Genomic DNA, 22,370 nt, shown 5'->3' on the forward strand with positions numbered 1-22,370 from the left:
TTCTGGCTGTTAGGACACTGATGAAAGCTGGCATCACAATCCATTAGAGGAGAACATTGTCCCCATGTTTTTGCTGCGTGAGCAGTATATCGGAACAAACACAAAACAGATTTTATACAGTCAGACTTAAATCAAACCAAGACACTGTGGAATATCTTTTAAATAAATTTATGCTTTATTTGAAAACTTTTAAAAAGCAGTATATTAGAACATGATTTAGAATTTTAAAATTTCTGCTATATTTTAGTACCCATAAAATAATAATCCCTAACAGTTAACAAGAGCGAGGAAGCTATTTGTTAGTCAATATGTATGATATAAAATGCTAATATTATTGTTTTAATCATTCTTTTTATGCTATAAGAGCTATTTTCCCCTTTAAGTATGCACATTGTCTCTGCCTGTGGCTGATCCGGTACTACACAAATTATAGAAGCATGGCCTGTCTTCAGAATCTGACAATCTAAACAGCCAGTTTACAAATAAAAGAAAGAGCATGGATTATGACAAAAAGTCTCAGCAGTGATGTTGGTATAAACCTTTTAGTTTCAGGTTTGTTTGGAGGGCATTTTCTCCTTCGTTCTCTTTCATCTTATGTTGCATCAAAGTCCTCTGCATAAGGGTTGTTTTTTCTTCCAACCACTTATCAAGTCTTTATTTCTTAAAATATATATTCATAAGGATATATATATGAAGTGGAAACTACAATAGAAGAGATGTTTATGGCATGTTCTCTCTCTCAAAGTAATAACCTTCATCACCACATATTTCTCATTTTTTGAGTCCTTTTCTTCTACATATCATTCTGCGTATCCCTCGTTTTTATTTAGTACTAAGAAAAACTAGCAGACTCAGAGCATTTAAATTCCAGAATTAAGATAAAATAGATCTCAGACATGTTTTACAGGTCATTTGGTTATATTTGGTCTCAAGAGGTAGAAAATAATTAGTGATCAATAATGATCAAATGAGGAAAGATACAAGAGATACCTGCTTTTAAGTATCAAATATATAAAATGTTATTTTGGATAACTACATATAAATACTGGTGATTAATTTTATCACTTCTTGCACAGTAGCTCATATAGACTGACTCTTAGTAACCTAGCATTAGGTTCATTAAAGTTTCATTTGTCCAGATAAGATCCTCTCATGTACTTCTTTGGTTAACAAGACATATGCTTGCTTAGAACTATCTAAAAAATAAAGTGGATCAGTGATTGTAGATGGATTAAAACCTTCATCCACCAAATGAAATTTCTGTAGTTTGAAAGTTCCAGTCATTTCCATTGTTTCCTATGGAAGAAATAAAGATTTATTATTCAGTAGATAGACTGAGATCCTTTTCTTTTGCTCACATTCACATTTATTTTCAGAAGTTTACTTGATCTAAGAGTAATTCTATTTACTCTCATCACACATTTTGTACTGTTTTGTTCAAGCTTCTTTTTAATGTCAGTGTTTCCCTTAGGAAAAGGAGTGGGAGGCATCTCCAGTGAGAATTTTTTTTTTTTTGCTATTTAGTTTTTTTCTAAACTTTGTCTTGCTTTCCAATCACTTTGAACAATATAAAACTCCCCTCTTTCCTTCCCCTTTCCTTTCACTGCAGTCATGTCTAGTACACCTCCTTTTTCTTGTCTCCTGTCACAACAACAGACAACTTCCATCTGCCTTGTTTCTCTAACACATCCAGTTCTCCAGTAATTCCACTCCAGCTACCTACTCATTTCTTCTTACACTCCCACACTGGCCTGGTCCTTTCTACATTCAAAACAAATAAGATTTAGCCTTTTCCATCAAAAATTTCTGCTGCAGACACCACTAACCTCCCCAGTGAATGCCTTTTTTCATTTTCACCTCAAACGTCACTCAGCATATGATTTACAATCAGTCTTGGATTCAACAACTCCACTGTCGTTCTAGATCATTCCAGTTAAGTCTCTGCCATTGCACTCCATTTTTGCCTTAAATACTCCTGCCAAATTCCTAATGGCCTCWTTCTTACAAAATATTAGTGCAAGCATTGCTTATCTCCTTGAGCTGTTAGCAGCCCCCAATGCATTCATTAATTCTGCTCTTGACACTACCCCATGCTCCCTGGACTTCTGAGAGTTTGTTGCCTTCTGATTCTTCTCCTCTATCCTCCTATCCTCTCCCCCACACTTTATGACCTCTCTCTGTCATCTTCTCTTCTACCTTTACATTTACAAATATGCGTATGCTCTGCAAACAGAAAATAAAGTATCACCTCCAGCAATTCACAGAGCTGTATCTAATCCAGATCTACCTGCTCTGGTTGATCTAAAAAACTTTCTGACATATTCTAATGTATGATTACATATCAGATCAAGGTCAATGAGGTTTTAATTTCATTTTTTTTTCCTTGAAGTTCCACCCACTACCTCCTTTCCTGATAAGAGAGCAATACAACAATTTACTCATCTGTAATGCGGGCATTTTAATTCAAATCTAATTCAGATGAAGCCAAGTTCCAGATACATCAAAGATTTAGATTCCTTCTGCACAGCATCTCTGTGATAAAGGCTTTTCTGTACATATGAATAGCAATTTATCTAGTCTAGGTTCTCATCATTTCATTAACTGATGGCTGCAACATTCTCAACTGTATTCTTGCTTGTTCATATCAGAATGCTACTGCAAAGAATATCTTCCTAGACTTAATGAAATATATTTTTTCAATTTCCATCTCTGATTGGCCCAGAGTGCTAACATAACCTGTGTTCTCTTTTCAAATAACCATCTGTTTTTTCTCATCTTCCCCTCAGACTTAGGAGACTTCCTTCATAAACATCTTCAAAAACATTTTGCTGCTTGCCTTTGTCATGATGTTTCCAAAACACTTATTGAAAGTTAAGATGCTGATAAGCAATAGTGTGTGTTTTCTATACCCATCCCTTTTTTTCTAGCCATATATAGTCTCTTATATTACATTTAAATTATGAACTCTTTGAGGGAGGGACTAATTTTTTATGCCAAACTGGACAGCAACCACAGCAAGGTACTAGTACACAATTAGGGATGATAGGCACTCTAATGATAATGATGGTGGCAATAATAAACACTTTTAATTCGGAAACAATAAATATGGTACATTTGTTAATGCTTTAACCTTTTTGCAGCTGTATTACACTGCAAATAACATCTCATCTGTTGTGCATTATCAGTGTGTCTCCTGCTTTAGCTTTACTTCTCTGCTCTCTCGTTTCTACTAAATAAAATGGATTTTAGATTATTTTCTCCAGATGCACTGGTTCTCATTTTACTAATCTGAATCTTTTTGTTTGTGCTTCTAATCTCCCTAAATCCTTTTGTATGATCTCTATCCTTACAGATACATGCAGTTCCTCCCAGTTTAACATAATCTGCAAATTGCATTATGTGTTTGTGTAATTCCTCTTCTAAGACCTCATTAATGAAGATAGTAAATAGGACCAGTTCAAAAAATACTAAAAAACTAAAAAACTAAATTACGTGATACGTGAGCAAACACTTTCTTTCTGTTTGCCATACTGACTTTTATTCGTTTAACCATTGCTATGTTTACACGATGTAGATGTTTATATGCATGGTGCAGTAATGCAGTTTACCTGGACTCTTAAGAAGAGAGGACAGGCATAACTTGGTAGATAGGTCACAACTTGCTTATACATTTGCTCCAAGTCCAATGTTGTATTCTCCTTTAAAATAAGAGAGGCCATTCCTGCTTTTCCTTCATGAGCTGGAGGAAAGGAAGGGAGACATAAAATTTTAAAGATTAATAAAATTTAGATTTTTGTCATTAACCTTAATTTAAAAAAAAACTATAGCACATGAATAAACTGACAATAACATATCATTTTCTGAGTTTCAGTAACACAAAAAAATTGTATTTATATTTTATATGGTATTGCATCTTTTTGGAGATTGAGCTGTTAAAGTTAAGAAATAATGCCATAAACAAGTTAGGTGGTTAAGCATAAATAGAGTACCATCTATCTGTGTTCAGTATTCATCAATACATGTTGATAAACATCAATACCATCCCTCTCTCTCAAAAACAGAGCACTGAGCCTCTTTCCCAGATTTGCCAATTATGTCTTCTCATCAGTTTTAGTTTTTCTCTCTTGGCAGTCTCTTCTGTCAAGGCTGTGGATCTGAATGTTTTTGGCTGAGAGAGCGATCAGAAGTGTCAAGAAGTTCTAACTGGTTTGTTTGGGAAGGGAGACAGCACTTTGGGTCTATGGGAAAGACTGAAACAGGTAAAATATTATAAAAACAATAAACTTCAGCATTCAAAGTAACTGCTCATTTTAACTATCAGCTAGCAATAACAACAGAGACATTCCACCATTGCCTCCTTACAATCCTTTTCTGGTAATGCTACAGCTTTTGTGGTGAAATTGTTTTGTGCATGTTTAACTACAATTATCAAGACAGTGTCACATAAACTGGTTCAGTTATTTCTTTATAAAGGTAAGAATCTGCAGGTAAAAGTTGTATATAAAATGAGAAGCCCTCATGTTTTAATCTTGAGTCTACTTTTCAGTTACTCTTCTTTATTACGATTTTTCTTGTGTGGTGGTCTTAAAATAGGGGTAAATGACACCTTTATCAAATTTAAAACTCTTTTATCATTCAAGAATATTCTAAAGAGGATTTAGCATGAATGGAAATCAGGCCCAGATTTCTGCATGACAATTAACTAAAGAAAAAAATTATTGAGAAGAAATTATATTCTTTTCTTTCTTAGTATATAGTTTGTTTTCTTCTCCTCTTCTCTCTTATCTGGTCCTTGGTTTTTGAAAAATTCCTGTTTATAGATGGTTTATTAGGCTCGGTTAAAGTGAATTAAGACAGGAAAATTGCTTCACTTAGTAATGAATATACTTTTCTTTAGAATAACTTTAATTTTTAGCTTGTTGACGTGATTTTATTCTGACACATAGATATGTGGATTTTCCACAGATGTGAATTTAATAACACTTTAAACTAAATTATGTAGCTATCACAAATTCGTGGAAAAATAGCTTTTCAAAAATACACATCAAAAGGCATGATTCACTGGCTCATTCACAATCTGTTGGTATTTTTATTATCTGCAGCTCCATTTTAGCTAGGTATTAAACAGCTAACTCTATCAGAAATGATTCATAGGTCTATAACATGAAATAAAAGTTATGAGGGTTAACAACAAAACCTTGAGGAAAAAAAGACCACACAGCTAATGCTTCTCTTACCTGGCACAGATACACCATACACATTTGCTTCTTGTATGAAGTCCAACATTACAATCACATCAGAAACTTCAGTGGTTGCAACATTCTCCCCTTTCCATCTAAAACAAGTGAAAAAATAATTTAATCGCATGCAACCATATGGACATCTGTGCTTAAAAACATTAACTTTACTAGGAACTCATTCATTTTAGATTAATAACTCCTTCTATTTGTTCCAACTTGTCACCTTTGTTTAGCGGTCTGATCACCGGAAGACAGCATCTGTCATTGAAATGGGACTGGATATTAGATATCACTTCAAAGGACAATGAAAGCTCATCATAATCTCATGTAACGGTTTTCAAAACTTTGACATACATCTAAACATGTCAAATGTGACCATTCTTCAGTATTTGACACATTTTTCTCTAATTTGGTATCCAGCTCTCCTAGCTCCCAACCAATCTATCATTTGTTAGTATGCTCATTAGAAAGAATGTTCAAAAAGCTGTAATTCATACCAAACCTTCTGAAAATTAGATAGCCAGCTCTGCAGGTGCATTATTTACAAAATTAAGCCCCTATCATCCACTTCAAAATTGTTATAAACTATATCAAGACAGTTATAAATCAAACACTCATGGCTGAAAACAAATAAAACAGTATTATTCTATTCTGTACATCTATGCTTTTTAATGAAGAAATGTAATAAGAAACAATGATTATACCTGAAGGTGTCTCCAATCCTGTCCCAAAAATAAAGAAAATTCTCTTGGTCTTGAACCATTAGATCCCCAGTATTAAAATAAATATCTCCTTTCCTAAACACATCACAGAGTAATTTCTTTTCTGTGTGTCTCTTATTGCCAGCATAACCGAAGAAGGGGTTCTTTGCATTCACTTTGGAAATGAGAAGACCAGCCTCACCTACACAGAGAAGTTGAAATGAATGTAAACATAAGATATCATTGTATATTTCCTGTATTTTACCTTAATGTTAATTTGCTACACATAACTTTAAAAGACCACGAGCCACGTTTGGCAGGGTTCTTTCAGTAGGCGTGACGCTATAATAGCAACTTACCTGTTTCTACTGCTTTGCAACTTGTGTAGTCACCCTTAGATGCAAAGTGACTGTTCTTTTGATGTCAGCACAGCTTTAATACTGCTCTGCCTTAGATCAAGAAACATACTGCTTTTGTAGGAGTAAAGAGTAAAAGTTGATGTTGGCGTAGCACAGTAATGCAGTAGCAAGGCTCCTTAAAAAAAAAATCTCTAGAGTACTTGTATTAAAATCAAAAGGCTATTGTATCCTATTATAATGCATACTTACCTTTCTTAACTTTCTCGCACCAACCATGCTTATTTCTAACAGGTTCATCTTTTTGGAAATCATACTTGATTAAATCAAATGAGAAGAAAAGCTAAAAAAGGGGGAAAGGGTCATCAGTTATTAATATACACAGTGACATCTGGTGGCAGCAAATATAAGCAAGGAAACCATTTTTTTTATTGCAGTCTTGCTTGTCAAAATGTTGAATGCAGTTTCATTTAAAACCGCAAAATATTCTGTATGAAAACTTAGACAATTTGCTGGAGAAAAGTAACATCAGAACATTTTAATAATCTTGTAATGTTCAAAAATACTTGGTGAAAACACAGATCTGTAATTTTGTTCATTTTCATACAACTGAGTTGTGGGACCCAAAGCTACTCCTGGAACCAGATTCTTTTCTGATTTTAATCAGAATAGCTCCTGTGACTACTCAGGAATGCCAGTTTGTAACCTAGAAGATCAGGCTTACAGGTTCAGTGAGGTTGTTTGTTACTGAAGCTGTGTTTGGAGACACCATTACAAAATATTGGAAAATAAATCTCTGGCTAAATCAGCAGCAATATAATTTGGTATCCTGTTTCACTACACTTGATGAGGCTCAGGTTTTACCTGCCTGGCGTAGCGTTGTGTTGGATGCAACACCGCAAGAAGGATTTGCTAAGCAGCAGTCTGTATTTGCTAAGCATTCTCGGGGCTTTCTGGTTCCTAACACAACACGCACAGCCAAGGTCTCCACCTGCTTACAGAGGGAAACGTGCTCCCTGTTGTGCTTTATTCTTGCTTAACTAGCCTCAGTCCTTCCCTCTGGCGTTCTCAGATTGCCACATCCTGGAGAGCGCTACCATCGGCACCACCAGAAAGAGATGTATTCCCAGGTCATTTGATGTGATTATGTAGTTGTGCGCATTCCATAGATATGTCAGGGTTAGTCCTACCTGCCTTTGAAATACCGTGAACCCTTGAGCACAAACGCTGCTGACTTGGCTGGCCACCTGCGTGGGCTTACACAACTAGCCTCCCTCTTGTACGAGGCTCACAAAGCGTGTGGCACTGGGGAAGTGGATGGAGAAGGCAACTTATTTGTAGCAACACTAGGTATCACAACCCTTCTTTTCTCTAAGTATGCAGGGTCTGACTCTCATTTGTTTTTCCACTCTGATAGAAATCCAAATTAGACCTAAGAGACCTATACCTGATACTGTATGGACCACTGTGTTTGCAGTTATTTTCCTAAGGATTCAATTTGCCCAGCTCTGGAGTCTTCTCATTTCCCTTTTGTAAAGAATCGTATCAGGAATGTATTTCATCATGACTAGGCTAACCAAGGATATATAATTATCTTCTTCTGGAAAAATCTTGGCATGCCAAGTAGAAAAAAACAAAAAACTGTCACTATACACCTGTATTTCTTACTAGCAAGAAATGAAATGTAATTGAAGGATGGCATTATGAAGGTGACTAAAGTAATGGGTAGGATGCCAAAACATAAATCCCTTCACTTTTCTGCAATTAATTAGGATGCAGAGTTACATAATGATTTTATCCTAATTTTAAATCTTGCTGCAGCTATATCACATCACTTTGTTCTCAAGGATGTCTGAATAAATAGCAACTTGAAGCCAAACATTAAGCATGCAGATTCAGCCTCACACAGACAAACTTGATCTGCTGAGTCTTGTCAAAATTCACTACTGTATCTCGTTTCTCCCCAAAGTCTGAAACAAAAAGATATTTTTAACTGTTGGTCAAAGGAACAAGGTTGTAGTGTGAAAATTCAAGTCATGATCCAAGAATCTGACACTCTTTTCTAATAAAGTGAAGGGGAAATTTTTTATAAATACAGACTAACATTTAGCAAAGTCATGAATTTGAAAGTTAAAGAGTTTATTTTAATTAGAACTAACTATACTATTCTTGGTAGAACAGACTGGGAGGTATTCATAATAAATGGAAGGGGGTTTTTTTCCTTGGGATCTCTTCTTTGGCTCTATCCACTTAATTTCTATTCTTTTTGACTTTCTTTTTACACATTGATATTTACTATTTTGATAGATTTTATATGACAGACCAAATGCAGTGAAAAACATAAATAACAACAATGAAATAGTATAAAATGAAATGTTATTCTGATATTTTTCATTAGAGCACAAGTGAGTGCCCTGTTCAGTTCCATTTTTATCTGTTCATTGCTTCAAAGCTTAATAGCTGTATTTTGCCAATGTATTAGTCTGATGCATTATTTTTAAGTTGTTTTAAATACTTAGAAGTTTTAATTAGGTACGTGAGATCATCTAACAAAGGCTGTTGCAAGTTTTGCTATTTATTTTTCTGCTTACATCTTTTAGTGCCTGCAACTTTAGTATTAACTATGCCAATTCCGGTTAGCTCTTTAAAATAATAGACATGCAAATATGCAATTAAAATAAGAAGAAAACAACACATGTTGCATCAGACCTGTACAATGAAACTGGATGCTAACATATATTTTGTGCAAACAACTGTCTCTATGCAAACAGCTTTCTTTTCATGTTGAATATTAGAAAATGCAAGCACTAGAGCAAAGCATGTAGTCTGGCTACAGGCATATATCAGTTTTATCTCATTATTTGAAATTATTGGAAAAGAGGGCCTGAACTATTGAAGCATTACCACATTATTCTCACAGTGTACTGAATACAGTGTTCATCTATTTTTGTCTGTACTTTATTCCCTAAAGCACCATGTAAATGTATCTAACAAAACCCCACCATTTGATTAGTTGAAACTTGCAATGAGCTGAACTGCAACAGCACTGTCTATTACTATGCTGCTTGGAGCTTATCTAACAACGACATCACATAACCCTATTTATTTTTTAAACAGTGTGATTGGAAATAAGTGAGTTTAAATATTGTTTTGAAAATAGTTTTGAAATTCTTAAAGTTTAAACTTATAAAGAATGATCAGAGAAGCTTCCTCAGAGAAATATCACAGGCTATTACATTTTATTTAGTTTCTTATTTGTTTTAAAGGTGATATAGTATGAATTCTCTGTGAGAATATCTGTTTATAAAATAAAGTGTTACAATTATCAGACTTAAGTCCAACCATCTTGATAAAGTGTAATGTTAGAAAACAAAGTCTGAAGCACAGCAACATCATATCTTACCTATGTTTTTAAAATATACTTGTAATGTTTTATTTATGCTGAAGGACTAGATGTGCAGGTCCTCCGCACACTTAGGTTAGCTAAAGTAAGCAAAACCAAGCAAAAAAGCTTTTAAAACTAAGCTTGATATTAACTGAACCACTACATAATATTATAAGAAGATATCTTGGAATATACTTGAAGTACCTTAGATTATTTTAGCTCAAAACTAAAAGCTCAAGAGCAGCAGCAACAACACTAGTTTTCAGATATTATGTTTTAGCCTTTGCTGTCCACTGGGCCCTGAACTTAAGTGCTTCGATTGCTTGGATTAACACATATCGACGTTTGTTCTGTGAATATAGTTTTCCAGGGTCTTAAGATTTGGCTAAACTTGACCTCAAATTTTGCTTTTATGTTAAAATGCATCTCTTCTGCCATTTAAGTTCTATGGCTATCTGAAAAAAGTGCATAATACCCATTCTGCATTGTTGTGTGGATGGAAAAATGTTTTATCTGTTGAAATGATTTTTAATTTGTTTTATTTCCATTTGCCATAAGATAAGATTTAAACATTTTTCAGCTCACATCTGATTCCAATCCATTCAATTCTGAGTATGAGAGATTTAGATTCCCGCAATACTTGGGATATTTAGGTTTAAAATAATAATAATAAAAAAATTATAAATAAAGTTCGGAACATGGATTTTTTACATGCCTTTTTTCAGGAGGACTCATCATGGACTAATTTTAGCCCTTATTAAAAGCTTCCTTGGATCTCATTAGTCCCACTCTCCCATTACATCTTCTCTGTTGTCACACAGAATATATTTTAAGTGCAAGACAGGGATTTAACATACATATTTAATAAGTGCTATTGAGAGTCTTACAGCTTTTTCCCATATCACATTTTTATATCTATATAATGTATATCATACAAGATTTATATTAATCATTAACTATGTACATATGAATGTCAAGCGTAAATATTAAACAGTAATGTACTATATTATTATGTTAATCTATACACTATCTTCTTTGTAAAACATTTCAAGAGGTACAGCTAAAAAGCTATTCAGAGGTTTATACTGTTCTGTTCATCAAGTCTACATGGACATCCTTACTGAAGGATTTATTCGTGTATCACAGTGATGCTTTCAAGCACATAAACCAATCCCTCTTATATAAGTAGTGTGAAAATAAGTGCAAACAAGAACGCTGCCTTGAGTCAGCACTTTACACGCAGTGGCTTGTGTGGGTTGCACCTGTTATTGTCTCTTCCAAATTATTTATGAAAGTAATGTGTTATGGAGAACACTGATATTGATCATCAGTGTTCACTCCCCTCCCTCCCTCCCTTTTTTGGCAGTTAATGACAGAAAACTCCCTTTCATCATTCTGGGAGCTCAGTTTGTCTTTTACAGTGCAGCTATAACTTTTATCTGCATTTCACCTTTAGTAACTGTGCCAATGTCACTGCTTATGGCCAAAATGCCTTCCTATTTTTCTTTTTTCCCACGAAAAATCTTAGACTTTGAACCTACCTCCTGTTATTCTGGGTAGTCTCAATATCTGTATGTATGGAGTTTTATACTGCATTTACTTTATTCTGACTGTGTAACTGCACCAGAGTGTGTTTCCTCTATCTCCTTTGCTATATCACGTTATCACACAACTCTTTTTTCCCCTTTCTCAGTTTTCTTTCTCTTCCCAGTTCAAGAAGAAGGTATTTAGGAAATCCCCAGAGAGTATATCTGAGGATCTCTCCTTACATTGCTCCACATGTCAAGGGAATAAGGTTTCAAAAAGAGTTATAGCAGTTTTTTTTTCTCTTCTCAAATTTCAGTAATGTTCCCTGCTCCCTCAGACAACTGTATTGACAGAAACACTTAGGAGTTGGGTGCCTGGGCCTTTTCCTGTGCCATTCCCTGGTTTCCAGCAGTAGACAGTCTCCCTTGCCAACTTCAGATCATTCAAGGGTCAGAGAAACAGAAATAAAGCTGTTCTCCTTTACATACTGCTAGATGTTCAGTGGATGTCATTCAGAGTAAAGTAAAACAAACACAGCGGTTCTATTGCAAAATGCATTGTCCGATGATTGAAACCTGTAAAATGTATTTTTAAAAAAAAACAACAAAAGCCTGAACTCAGTCCAAACTAACTTATCTAAAGCATTATAATACAGAGCCAGTTTGTGTCACAGTACTCAATTGCAGAGTAATCAAAAACACATACAAAAGAAGGTCCCCAAACTTCAGTTTTTGTTCAGATATGTATCTCTTTAACAATGTGAAAATAACAAAAGGTACATGTTATGATATTTTTTAACATTCCTTCACTCTCTCTCAACCGCTTCTAGGCTTTTCTTTTCTGAAACTGCACTAAACCTAACCAAGCCCTGGTTCATGTGAACACTACTCTGTTTCAACATATGGGGGAGCTGGCTGCTCCTGCAAACTGCAAAGTGGCATGAAGCAGATTGAAGGAACTGTCATTCCAGCGAGACTGCACAGGTGACAGCCTCAGAGCCCCAGCAGTTGCAGATTCTTTCTTTGGAGGACTTTTAATATGACACGTGTAACTACTCTAATATAAAAAAAGATATATTAATATGCCATGTTGTTCCACTGACAAAGATTCTTTCAAAGAGAGAGAGGTCAGGCAGCCCTAAATGTTCTGCCTCAAGACATATTACTTATGAAAAAAGTCCTGATGGAGCTCTGGAGAAGTACTTGAAAACTCCTCCATTTGGAAGATATTTGGGACAGATCTATTCCCATATAAAACGGGTCATATAATCCACCCACCAATGTGGCTAGACACACCATGCCCATGTAATGAGAACGAGGCCATTTGTCTCCACATTGGATCTGGTTTCCAGTGACAACCTTTATTCTCCTCTCGGACTCTACAGACACCGAATGCCAAATTTATGTACATTAGTGTAGCGGTTGGGAGCCATATACCACAGGCCCCTGTGGAGAACGGTAATAGCTAAATATTTAGCCTGCTTACAAATATGTGCTTTAGTTACCTTCCTTAGAACAGAAAGTACAGAAATAACTGCTGAATTCTTACTGTAGATTTATTTCTGGGGAAAACAGAGTATTGAAAAAGACAGAATATAAATTGATTTCAAAGCCAAGCCAAATGCAATGAACGGCTTTTTTCCGGTTCATAAAATATCTTATGGTCTTTCCATATTTGTACTGAGTAAGCAGGGGGACAATCCATAATTATCTTAACAGACTATATTGCTGTTTCCATAGACTAAAATAGTTCCAGCTTGGAATTATATATAAATTACAGCAAAAATGTCTAGTGAGGTCAAGTATACAGTTACAACTACATTTATTTTTTAACTGCAGTTTGCAGGAGCTATTTTTTTCTCATTTGCAGTGACTAACTCAAATCTAAGCAGTCTCAAGTCTAATAATTAAAGAGAAACAAGTAGCACATTTCATGTGCAAGAAAAACAAAATATTAATCTTCCTTTCAGAAATACAAACAGCATTTATTGATATATGAAATGCCAATATTAACACATGCAAAATATCACACTCCACACATTAGGTTGTTTAAAATACAGAAAAATAAATCAATGAATAGATAACCTCAGGCCTAATCCTTTATCTGCTGTAACCTATACATGGCATTTCCAGAAGATTAATGACTTATGACAAAACTCTGTCACAAGTTGTGAAATTCTGAAAACAAGTTTACTCAGGCTTGGAACAAAAGTAAAATTTTATAAGATTTCTAAGAAAAAAAAAGATTTAAAAAGAATTAAAGCACGTGGCTTAGAAAAGTCTGAAACAAATGTGACCACAAGCTCTAAGGTTCCTCATTCTGCTTCTGCTCCCTAAATTCTAGATACCTGGTGTTGTACAGTGGATCTGCACCTTTCTAGAGGTCCTCACAGGCATCTGAACCAGACCTCCACTGTGCCTACTGCAGAATATAGATCATGTACAACTCAGAAAAGGAGCAGAGTAAATCTGCTGAGTTTGCCAAGCTCTGAACGGTTTCTCAAAAACATGTTCTCTCTTGTGGTCTCTTTCTGAGTGTTTCCAGGTTCCTCCCTGCAGAGTCTGGAGCTGAGACCTAGGCTCCCAGGTCCCTGTCCCTGAAGGGAAGATTTGGGAATTCTTCTGGGCTCTGAATTGTAAAGTAGTCTGTGTAGTGATGCTGTATTGAAGTTGTGGACCCTGAACCTATGCTGTCTAGAAAGTTATTTGCACTTCATTAGAACTTATCTTGAACAGATGTGTTTCCAAACAATATTTTAACATCTTTCTGTGAAAACAGTTTTGTCAGAACATTTTACTACCAGTTTGCCTCAGGAGAGCACAAATGCCACTTATATCAGCAGGACTTGTGTTCATCAACAGGCATCTCAATTCCTTTTGCAAATTATAGCCTGTCCATGTAGTCCTGTTTATTTCAAGAAGAGTAAAAATGGGCATAAACAACAAGATAAAGTGAAATAAGCAGTCTCCTTGCTAGAAAGTCTTAATAAGACATCTTCTACTTCATTAGCTAAACCCTGGAACACACATTACTTACTGACCTCTCTAACCATTCAAGGGATGATATTAATAGGACACAAAGGGAAAATCCATCTGAATTTCTAGCTGGAATAAAAGGATGTGTGTGGAGACACAAGTTGTAAACTGACCCTCACATAATTCTTCCTCCTCATTTATTTTGAAGGAGGAAGGAGAAGACAGCATGTGTGATATTAATAACACTTATTGCTTTTCCCCCAAAGCATGTAACCTGCATTGTCAAAGCTGATGAAATACAAAACAGAGACTATGCAGGAAATAGTGGAAATATATATTTTTTTGAATTTTAGTAAACTAGAGCAAACTAAATATAGCACACTTGGTAGATAAAGGGGCATGGAATTTTTAAATTAATACCACTGGAAAATACTGTGTATCATATGTAAATAATAGTGATTATATTTTTAACTTTTTATCTTTGAAATTTAGAAGTAATGAAACAGACTGGATGTAAAGTAGTTTGAGTTACTTGTACTTAACTGTACATAGGTATAAAATCTCTTAAAAGTATTTCTGCTTTTATTTTATTACTATTAATTCTTATTTATGCTAAATGTTTACATGTAGTATGCAATACAAATATATCCTTTGAAAACCGCTGTAAACGTATTCTGTGGAACACTAAATCAGGACATGGGACTTGTATGTATACTTCATTGATCGTAAATTCTTAGGTATTAAAACAAATCCAACTTCCTCTGTTATCCTTTAATATGGTAGAGATTTGGACTAACATTCAGAATCAACTCAAAGCTCTCAGAAGAGAAGACCTATTTGACACTCTTGAATTCTAAGAAAAATCTTGGTGTTCCTGCTGAACGTTTGACTTGTTTTGGCAAGAAGCACTATCTGCAATACTTTGGTCGCTTCCAAGATTTTACAGGGTCAATTAAACTTGCAATAACTACATTAGAAAATTTACCTTGGACTTATGACTGCAGCTCTATAACCTGTAGTCAAACTGAGAAATACATTTGCCTTCAGCACTCCCTCCAAAGTAAAATAGAATTAAATAGTCACCTTATAAAAGAAGTTGGTACGTCCCACAGATCCAATTTGTCCTGTGTGGTTCATGAAACAAATGTTTCCTTCAGTAGCACCATAAAACTCACAGATCTTAACAGCACCAAATCGGTCTAAAAATTCTCTCCATACATCATTTCTTACTCCATTTCCAACTGCTAGGCGGACTTTGTGATTTTTTTCTCCCTCCTTCTGTTAAAAAAAAAAAAAAGGAATATTCTGATAACTGTATTTGACTGTTGCAAATATTATGGAAGAAATGTACCTGCTTAAATAAATCAAGTATAAAACATAAAAAAATAAGAACAACAACAGTTAAGAAGTTAAAGAAAGCTGGCATAGCGAGGCTACAACTACAGTGTAGCAAACTCTGCAATCAAAAACCTAATTATGTGTATGCCAATAACTACTGCACAAGCAAAATATTGCCTGAATAATGACTACATTAATTTATATAAGTACTTCCATATTTTAAAAGGTTTATCCTGTCACTCTTTTTCCACTTAGCACAATTAGGAAAATTGAAAGAATAGAGGAAGGCAGGCATTATTTCTGTCAAGGGACTAAAGTCAGCAGAGATTAATAGTTACTTTCTTGTATCTTCCGACTGGTTATAAGAAACAATGAAGATTTCATGCAATTGTAATTTCTGTTCCTTACTACTCAAACCATGTGAGTCATCTTCTGTATTTCTTTCAGGTTTAACACTTACTGGTTTTGTACAGTGTTACTTGGAATACATTATTTCCTAGTGATTCTCAGTCTTTACTGTTGTCAAATCTCATGTTTTATTACAAGAAACACGATAGTATATGTTCATCCACTTCAGTGAGACTCCCTAATTTTATGAATATATTCCTGAACCCTGTTACTGCAAGGAGCTCCTTAAAAATACATTCAGATTTAGGTTGAAACATTAGAAGGCGAAAGACCTAAAATGTATTTTTTTTACTGCACTGTTTTAAAATCAGGCTCACTTTTTAATTGTTGCAAGTGCCAATACAGAATATTCTAGCAATGAGACAGCACAAATTAAATGTAGGAGTTTGGTATCATTTTTTATCACCTATATTTAAAATTGCATAGTGCTTTGGTATTGGTACACTGCCTGTATATACATATATTTTATATATATATATATAAAGTTATATCTGTATATAACTCTTTCTCTGTGTATATATAATGATTATATCTGTACATATACTTTTTACAGAAAACAAAGTCCCTACTTTCTGTTCTTATATTCCAGTCTACTGCACCCCTCCCCACTGAGATCTGGTCAGTCTGCACGCACGCCTTGAGATATCCAGGTGTGCTCATTGAAAGGAGAATCTTTAAACATTGTGTAGCTTAAAAACACAGAAGTGCCTACTGAATACATAGAAAGTACTGTTCCTCAGAGGCTTATGCCTTGGAAAAAATTCAGGGAGCTTTTCATGAGGATGGTAAATTGTCACTTCTGTCACAAAAGGTGCACACAGAGCAACATTTCAAGTTCCTGCTCTAAATCGTGAAGATTAAGTTCTCTTCTTCCCTCTTCAGAATCAGTAACTCATAGGAGGAAGAAAAAGTCCTTTATTGATCTTGAATGATCCAGCAATGAATACGCAGATAGCTCTTAGCAGAGCAGGATCTTGTATAGCATTATCCTGCTATATTATCCAAAACTGCATCACTAACAAGCCTCCCTCTGTCACTAACCATTCTGTTCAATTACGCTTTTATGTCAACCCGATTCTTTCCTTTTTCTTTCTCCCCTCCTACCTTACTTTAGCTTCAACAGTCATTTCTAAACAGGTAATCACATATTTCATTAATTTCCTGCCAAATCATTATTAACATAAGCTGCATTATAAAGTGCAAGGAAACTGCAGGTGGACATGGCCAGTAACAAAGTTTCTACAATGGCCTAGAGAGGTAATTTTTTTGAGTGGTTTGATTTTTCAACTTCAAATGCAACAGTGTAGATTTTCATATTTCTGAAATAATGTTTATTACATTACACATTCACAGATCATTACACTGTCAATGAACAACAAATATATATACTATATATATATATATATTTTTTAAGTGTTTCAGTCCTACTTTGAACTTTGTCAGGAAAGCTTTTAACCCTTTTTCCAGAAAATCGTCCACTGTCTTAAGCTGTGATATGCGATATTTTCCTTTCAGTTTCATTATTAAACTGAAATTAATGTGTCAGTAAGTGAACTGCAATTACCCCTTGCTGAGGTCACTGAATTATTCAAATGTACAGCCTATGCTAACGTATGAAAAACAGCACAAGAGATCCTTTCACAGAAATAATTTTTTCCACAATGAACAGAAGAGACAAATATGCATGTATGTATACACACTGATTGAGTGGGTCATTCATTAGGCTAGGAACATTCAAACTCTCTAGAAATCAAATTAACGAACAGGTGAGTGTGCTTCTATATTTATACTTTAAGAATAACAGGAGTATTGTTAGAAGTTTGCTGAAGAAACACAAACTAAGATGAACTAGAAAACAATGACCTACACTCTGCTTTTTTTCCCCAAAAGGACAAAGATAGCATTGTTTATAGAGTCAACTACTTCAATTCCTGATTTTATTCTGGCTAGTTTATATTAGTAAAGCACAAAGTCATGCTAAAGGTTTTTCTAGTGGAAAAGAGGCAAGCTATCCCTGACACTCTGACCAGTATTCCTCTCCGTTTGCAACAGTAATACCTATCGCCAATACACGGCATGGCTACTGCAMTTCAGGAGATGCTCTCTTAAGGCTCAGCCCTTTTGCAGAAGTACAAAGAAGGTGTATGAAGTCATCAAAACCTGACTGCAGAAAGCAAGTTTTCTTTAAAACAGAGGACGGTAATTCACTTATTCACACATCATTCACAACTGAGCTAAATATCCTATTAGACTGCATTGTTGCAACTGTAGTACTTGCGATTTAGTCAGCTCTATCACAGAGTACCCATCTGCTGATGCAAGAGTTACTGAAGAGTACTGCAGAGCTTTCCAGAGAAAAAGCCTTAAAACTGTCACACATTTTAGCAGTCTTTCAACTATAAGAATGGAAAACCTATGCAATATAGTCTCCTTATTGTTAAATGTTTAGAAAGTATAGAGAGAATAATTATAAATGAGGGAAACTTTAAACAATGATAACTTTAAACATGTAACTAAGTTCATAGAGCTCTTTTACAGATTTTTACCTAAGTTTTATATATAACCTAATACATGACATTAATTCCTCTCAGCTTTACGTATAACTAACTTGCTATGGAAAGTGAACCACTTTCAATAAAATGTGTATAACCCTTTTAACAACATATTTTTCATGATTTAATCTATTAGTATTCATCATCTGTATTACTGTCCAGATTATTGCCAGAGTCCAAATTTAGTGCATGCATATAGGTATCCACAGTTACTGTGGCAGAAAGCTTAGGCTCTGAATAAAATGTAATAAATAAGGGAAGGATGATAAAACCAACAAATTCTAGAAATATGGTTTGGAGGTGCACAATTAGGGTGTTGTATGATATGTATGAAAATCCAAATAAACTAAATACGCAGGCACATATACTTTAAACAGATTAGGGCACCAAACAGTCATGCTTCAATTTCTGCCATATTCAGATATAACCAAAAATTAGCTTCCAATCATTATGGTGCACAGAACTGTAGGATTAGGAGAGATTTCAAGAAGTCATGAAGTACACACCTTTGCTGGGAAGTATGCTTGGCAATCCCTGTACCATTCCTGACACCTGAACAAGTTGTGGCAGATCAGCCCGTTACTGTGCATCAGCCGCTCTGCAGTAATTGTCTGCGTGCACGTTCTTTGTCTGCTGTGGTGTAGGAACTAGTTAACACTTCCTTCACTGAGAGCTAAATTCCCCCACAGGACCTTACTTACCACAGACTTAGTGCCTTGCCCTGGATGACCATCATAGACCAGTTCAAGTAACTTGTGTCCTGTGATCAGTTATTCATGCTTTGTGTTTCTGAATGTGATTAATAGTTCTCTATGGGTGATCAGAAAGGCAGGATTTATAAACTGTTTTTAGAATAACAGAAAGTTAGAATATTCTTCTAACTTTAATATACTTTCTATACTTTTAGTAACTTTCTAACTATTTGTTTTCCTGCACTGTGATTTTCTTTCCTCATGAAGTGATTTTGAAGCACAATCAGGATTCAGTCTATATTCACTTACTTTTAACAAAAAAATGTAAAAACAATACCTTTTTGAAGCATTAATAAACAAGCATTGTTCTCACCTTATAGCTGGACTTTTCTACAGCGCATTCAGCCAAGCTCTTTGAACCACATACCAAATGTCTGCATATATCATAAATCAGTTTTTGACACACTATTTCTCCATTTTGAGTGGTTGTTTCATTTGTATAGTAATTAATTGACAAGTCAAGATCTGCCTTATTACACTAAACACCACATGGATGGTAGCTGGGATTTTTCATCTGCCAGTCTTTCCTTCTTAAATGTTCTTTGTAAACTAGGTAAACCATACATGATTAAGTCACTGATAAATTAAATGCCTTTTAAAGTGCCATCAACAGTATATTAATTGGGTGTGGGAAGGATTCATGACTGCAGCAATATAAAAATGTATTCAGCAGTTGCTTAAAAGAATCCAAGAAAATAGATTCATTGTCCTAATTTTACCATTTCTGCAGCAGGAAATGCTGAGTGGGAGAGAAGCAAAGGCAACTTTAAGCAAAGGAGACTTGAAATGTTTCCTGTATTATGGCCTTGGTGAAACTAAGAGCAATCTCAGGGCCTGAGAAATTCAAACATCTGTTAAATATAAAATAAGTGCAGACCACATAAGATTTATCTTCATGTATTTACAAGAAGTGTATGTAACAATACATTCACCAAGTTCCTATTGACCCATAAGCCCTGTTTAAAAAAAAAAAAAAAAAAGCATCAGGCAGGTAGTACAGTGAGTATGAGATGAGAGATATCCTACTGCCATTATATTGACAGATGTAATAAATCCTTCAGGATATATGCTTACATTCACTTTACAGTAATACCCCATTATGAACTGCAACTAGAGTATTTTTGAGAGAAATACATGCTCAAATTTAAAAATAAAAGGAAAGGAAAACACGAAGGGTATTGTAAAGACAGGCAACATAAGAAAGGGGAACAGGAATTCTAGATTTATTATAAAGAGGAACAGGACACTTCCTTCCAGTTCAGGAACTGGTTGTTTGCTATGTAGCACTGCTCATTCCCAGCACTCTTTCATTAATGAATCTCCTAATAATCTACTAGGATTAGATTCTAATAGAACTGTTCTTCCTTTAGCTATTCCAATAGGAAATGTTTTCTTTACCTGTACTTTTATTACCTTAGAGACTATCTACCACCATAAAAAGTCGCTTTTGTCCCTATTCCACCCAGAAATACAAAGTAGATCCTTGGTTTTTTGGTGATTGTCTCAGGAGCCCACAAGTAAAAATATAGTACACAAAACTTTACAGAGGTCGATTCAGAGAATTAAAGCAGGCACAGAATATTCCCTGCATTCCTCTTATCCTGAGGACAACATGGAGCTTCCCTTTGTAAAAGTATGAATGTAATTCCTTGGCCTCAATACTGAGACATTTTCTGCATGACTGCAGCAGTTCAACCCCAAAAGACAAATATCTAGGAAAACAAACTGGAAGGTAGAGAATTGGTCAAATTATATGACCTCTTAAAGACTCAAAAACTCTTGAGACACCATGCCAGAATTACTAGCTAAGTTATCAGTTAGCCTTCAATGCTGGTTTGGATTTGGAAAACCAGTGCTCCCTAAGGACAAGGAAACTCTAGGAGCATTACAGCAGACCTTTGCAGGAAGATAAAGGTTATTGGTAAGAAGAACCAGAAGAGAGACATAATCATCCTGTGGACAGAGACCAAGGGAAGTAAGGCTATTGGACTTAAATATCAGAAGGCAAGAGGCAAAATGGACAGGATTATAGACTCTTGTTTCTAAATCCTTTTTTGGTCAATAATGCTGTTGTTGTAGACATGGCAGTTTAAGGCTATCACATAGGCAAAGTTTTCTTTGATACATAGTATCTTTTATTAGATTAGATCAATTGATATAATTTGGGGGAAAAAATGCACACTTCCAATCCTTAGGTCTGTTTCGTAGCTTATCAAGTGTGCTAAATATATTCTTAGTCTAAAAGTCTATCTGTTTTTTTGAACTCCATTAAGAGTTATTACCTTGTACTAACACAGTTTACATTTTCTTTTTGGTCATTGTTCATACCTTAGTAAATCACTAACAACTTGGTTTAAGAACGCTGTCTCCTTAGTACCTACGCAACCGGTCACAAACTGAAAAAACACAGGTTACAAGAAGAGTAAATGAATTACAAAATTCACACGCTGAGATAAGTAAAATCATAATGTCATATAGAGAGTATTCAGAGACCTCGATAGAAGGTGGAGACGTAGCTGTCTGTAACTGTGATACATTACTGGTTTGGGGTATTTAACAAAATGTTTATGCTGAAAACTTGCTAAGGCCCTGTCAAATTTCCACTCCACCTGTTAAGACAGAGAACAATATCTAGTCTCAAATATAAATTGAACAAAAGCATGTCTCTAACAGGGAATGAAATGGAATAGTAAGTAAATCCGGCATTGTAGAGTGGTGCCCGCTGACTCATTTCTCCTTTCTTTCCTCACTCTATCAAATTCTCTTCCTTCAAAGAAATGAGCTTCCACATGGAAGACAGAGCTATCTAACAAATATTTGCCCTGTTCTTCCTCTCTTCCCACAACACTTGAGTCAACAGCAGGGAAATAAGTGTTCATCCTGTTTGCTGATCCCAGCAGCATCAATTTTCCTCTTCTAAATCACTATTGTTCTAAGGCAGAAGAGTTTTAATAAAATAAATCTTTTCTAAAGACACTTCAGAGAGCTTAATCCCATCCAAAGGAACCTTGGCCAAACTGGATCTAGTAGACAGATTGGCTTGTTTCAGCTTAACGAAATAAAGTCTGAAAGTTGGTATGAATACTCTCATACATTTGGAGGTAACCCCAAGGAAATAGGAAATATTACTGATGCC

General features: G+C 35.1%; 1 protein-coding gene across 1 annotated transcript in view; it reads right to left on the minus strand.

Moving 5' to 3' along the window:
* Positions 1-1,119: 1,119 nt before the first annotated feature.
* Positions 1,120-22,370, minus strand: part of LOC112961626 (long-chain fatty acid transport protein 6-like) — a 37,888-nt gene continuing 16,637 nt past the window's right edge. Inside the window, exons 5-10 of the mRNA XM_026056971.1 lie at positions 15,268-15,462; positions 6,550-6,640; positions 5,945-6,143; positions 5,238-5,335; positions 3,609-3,739; positions 1,120-1,296 (exon numbers count right to left, since the gene is read on the minus strand). Coding sequence (XP_025912756.1) covers positions 1,120-1,296; positions 3,609-3,739; positions 5,238-5,335; positions 5,945-6,143; positions 6,550-6,640; positions 15,268-15,462 — 891 coding nt within the window. The remainder of the gene's footprint in view (positions 1,297-3,608; positions 3,740-5,237; positions 5,336-5,944; positions 6,144-6,549; positions 6,641-15,267; positions 15,463-22,370) is intronic.

Source organism: Apteryx rowi, unplaced genomic scaffold, assembly GCF_003343035.1.
Source record: "Apteryx rowi isolate R43461 unplaced genomic scaffold, aptRow1 scaffold_135, whole genome shotgun sequence".
In the NCBI taxonomy this organism is placed as follows: domain Eukaryota; kingdom Metazoa; phylum Chordata; class Aves; order Apterygiformes; family Apterygidae; genus Apteryx; species Apteryx rowi.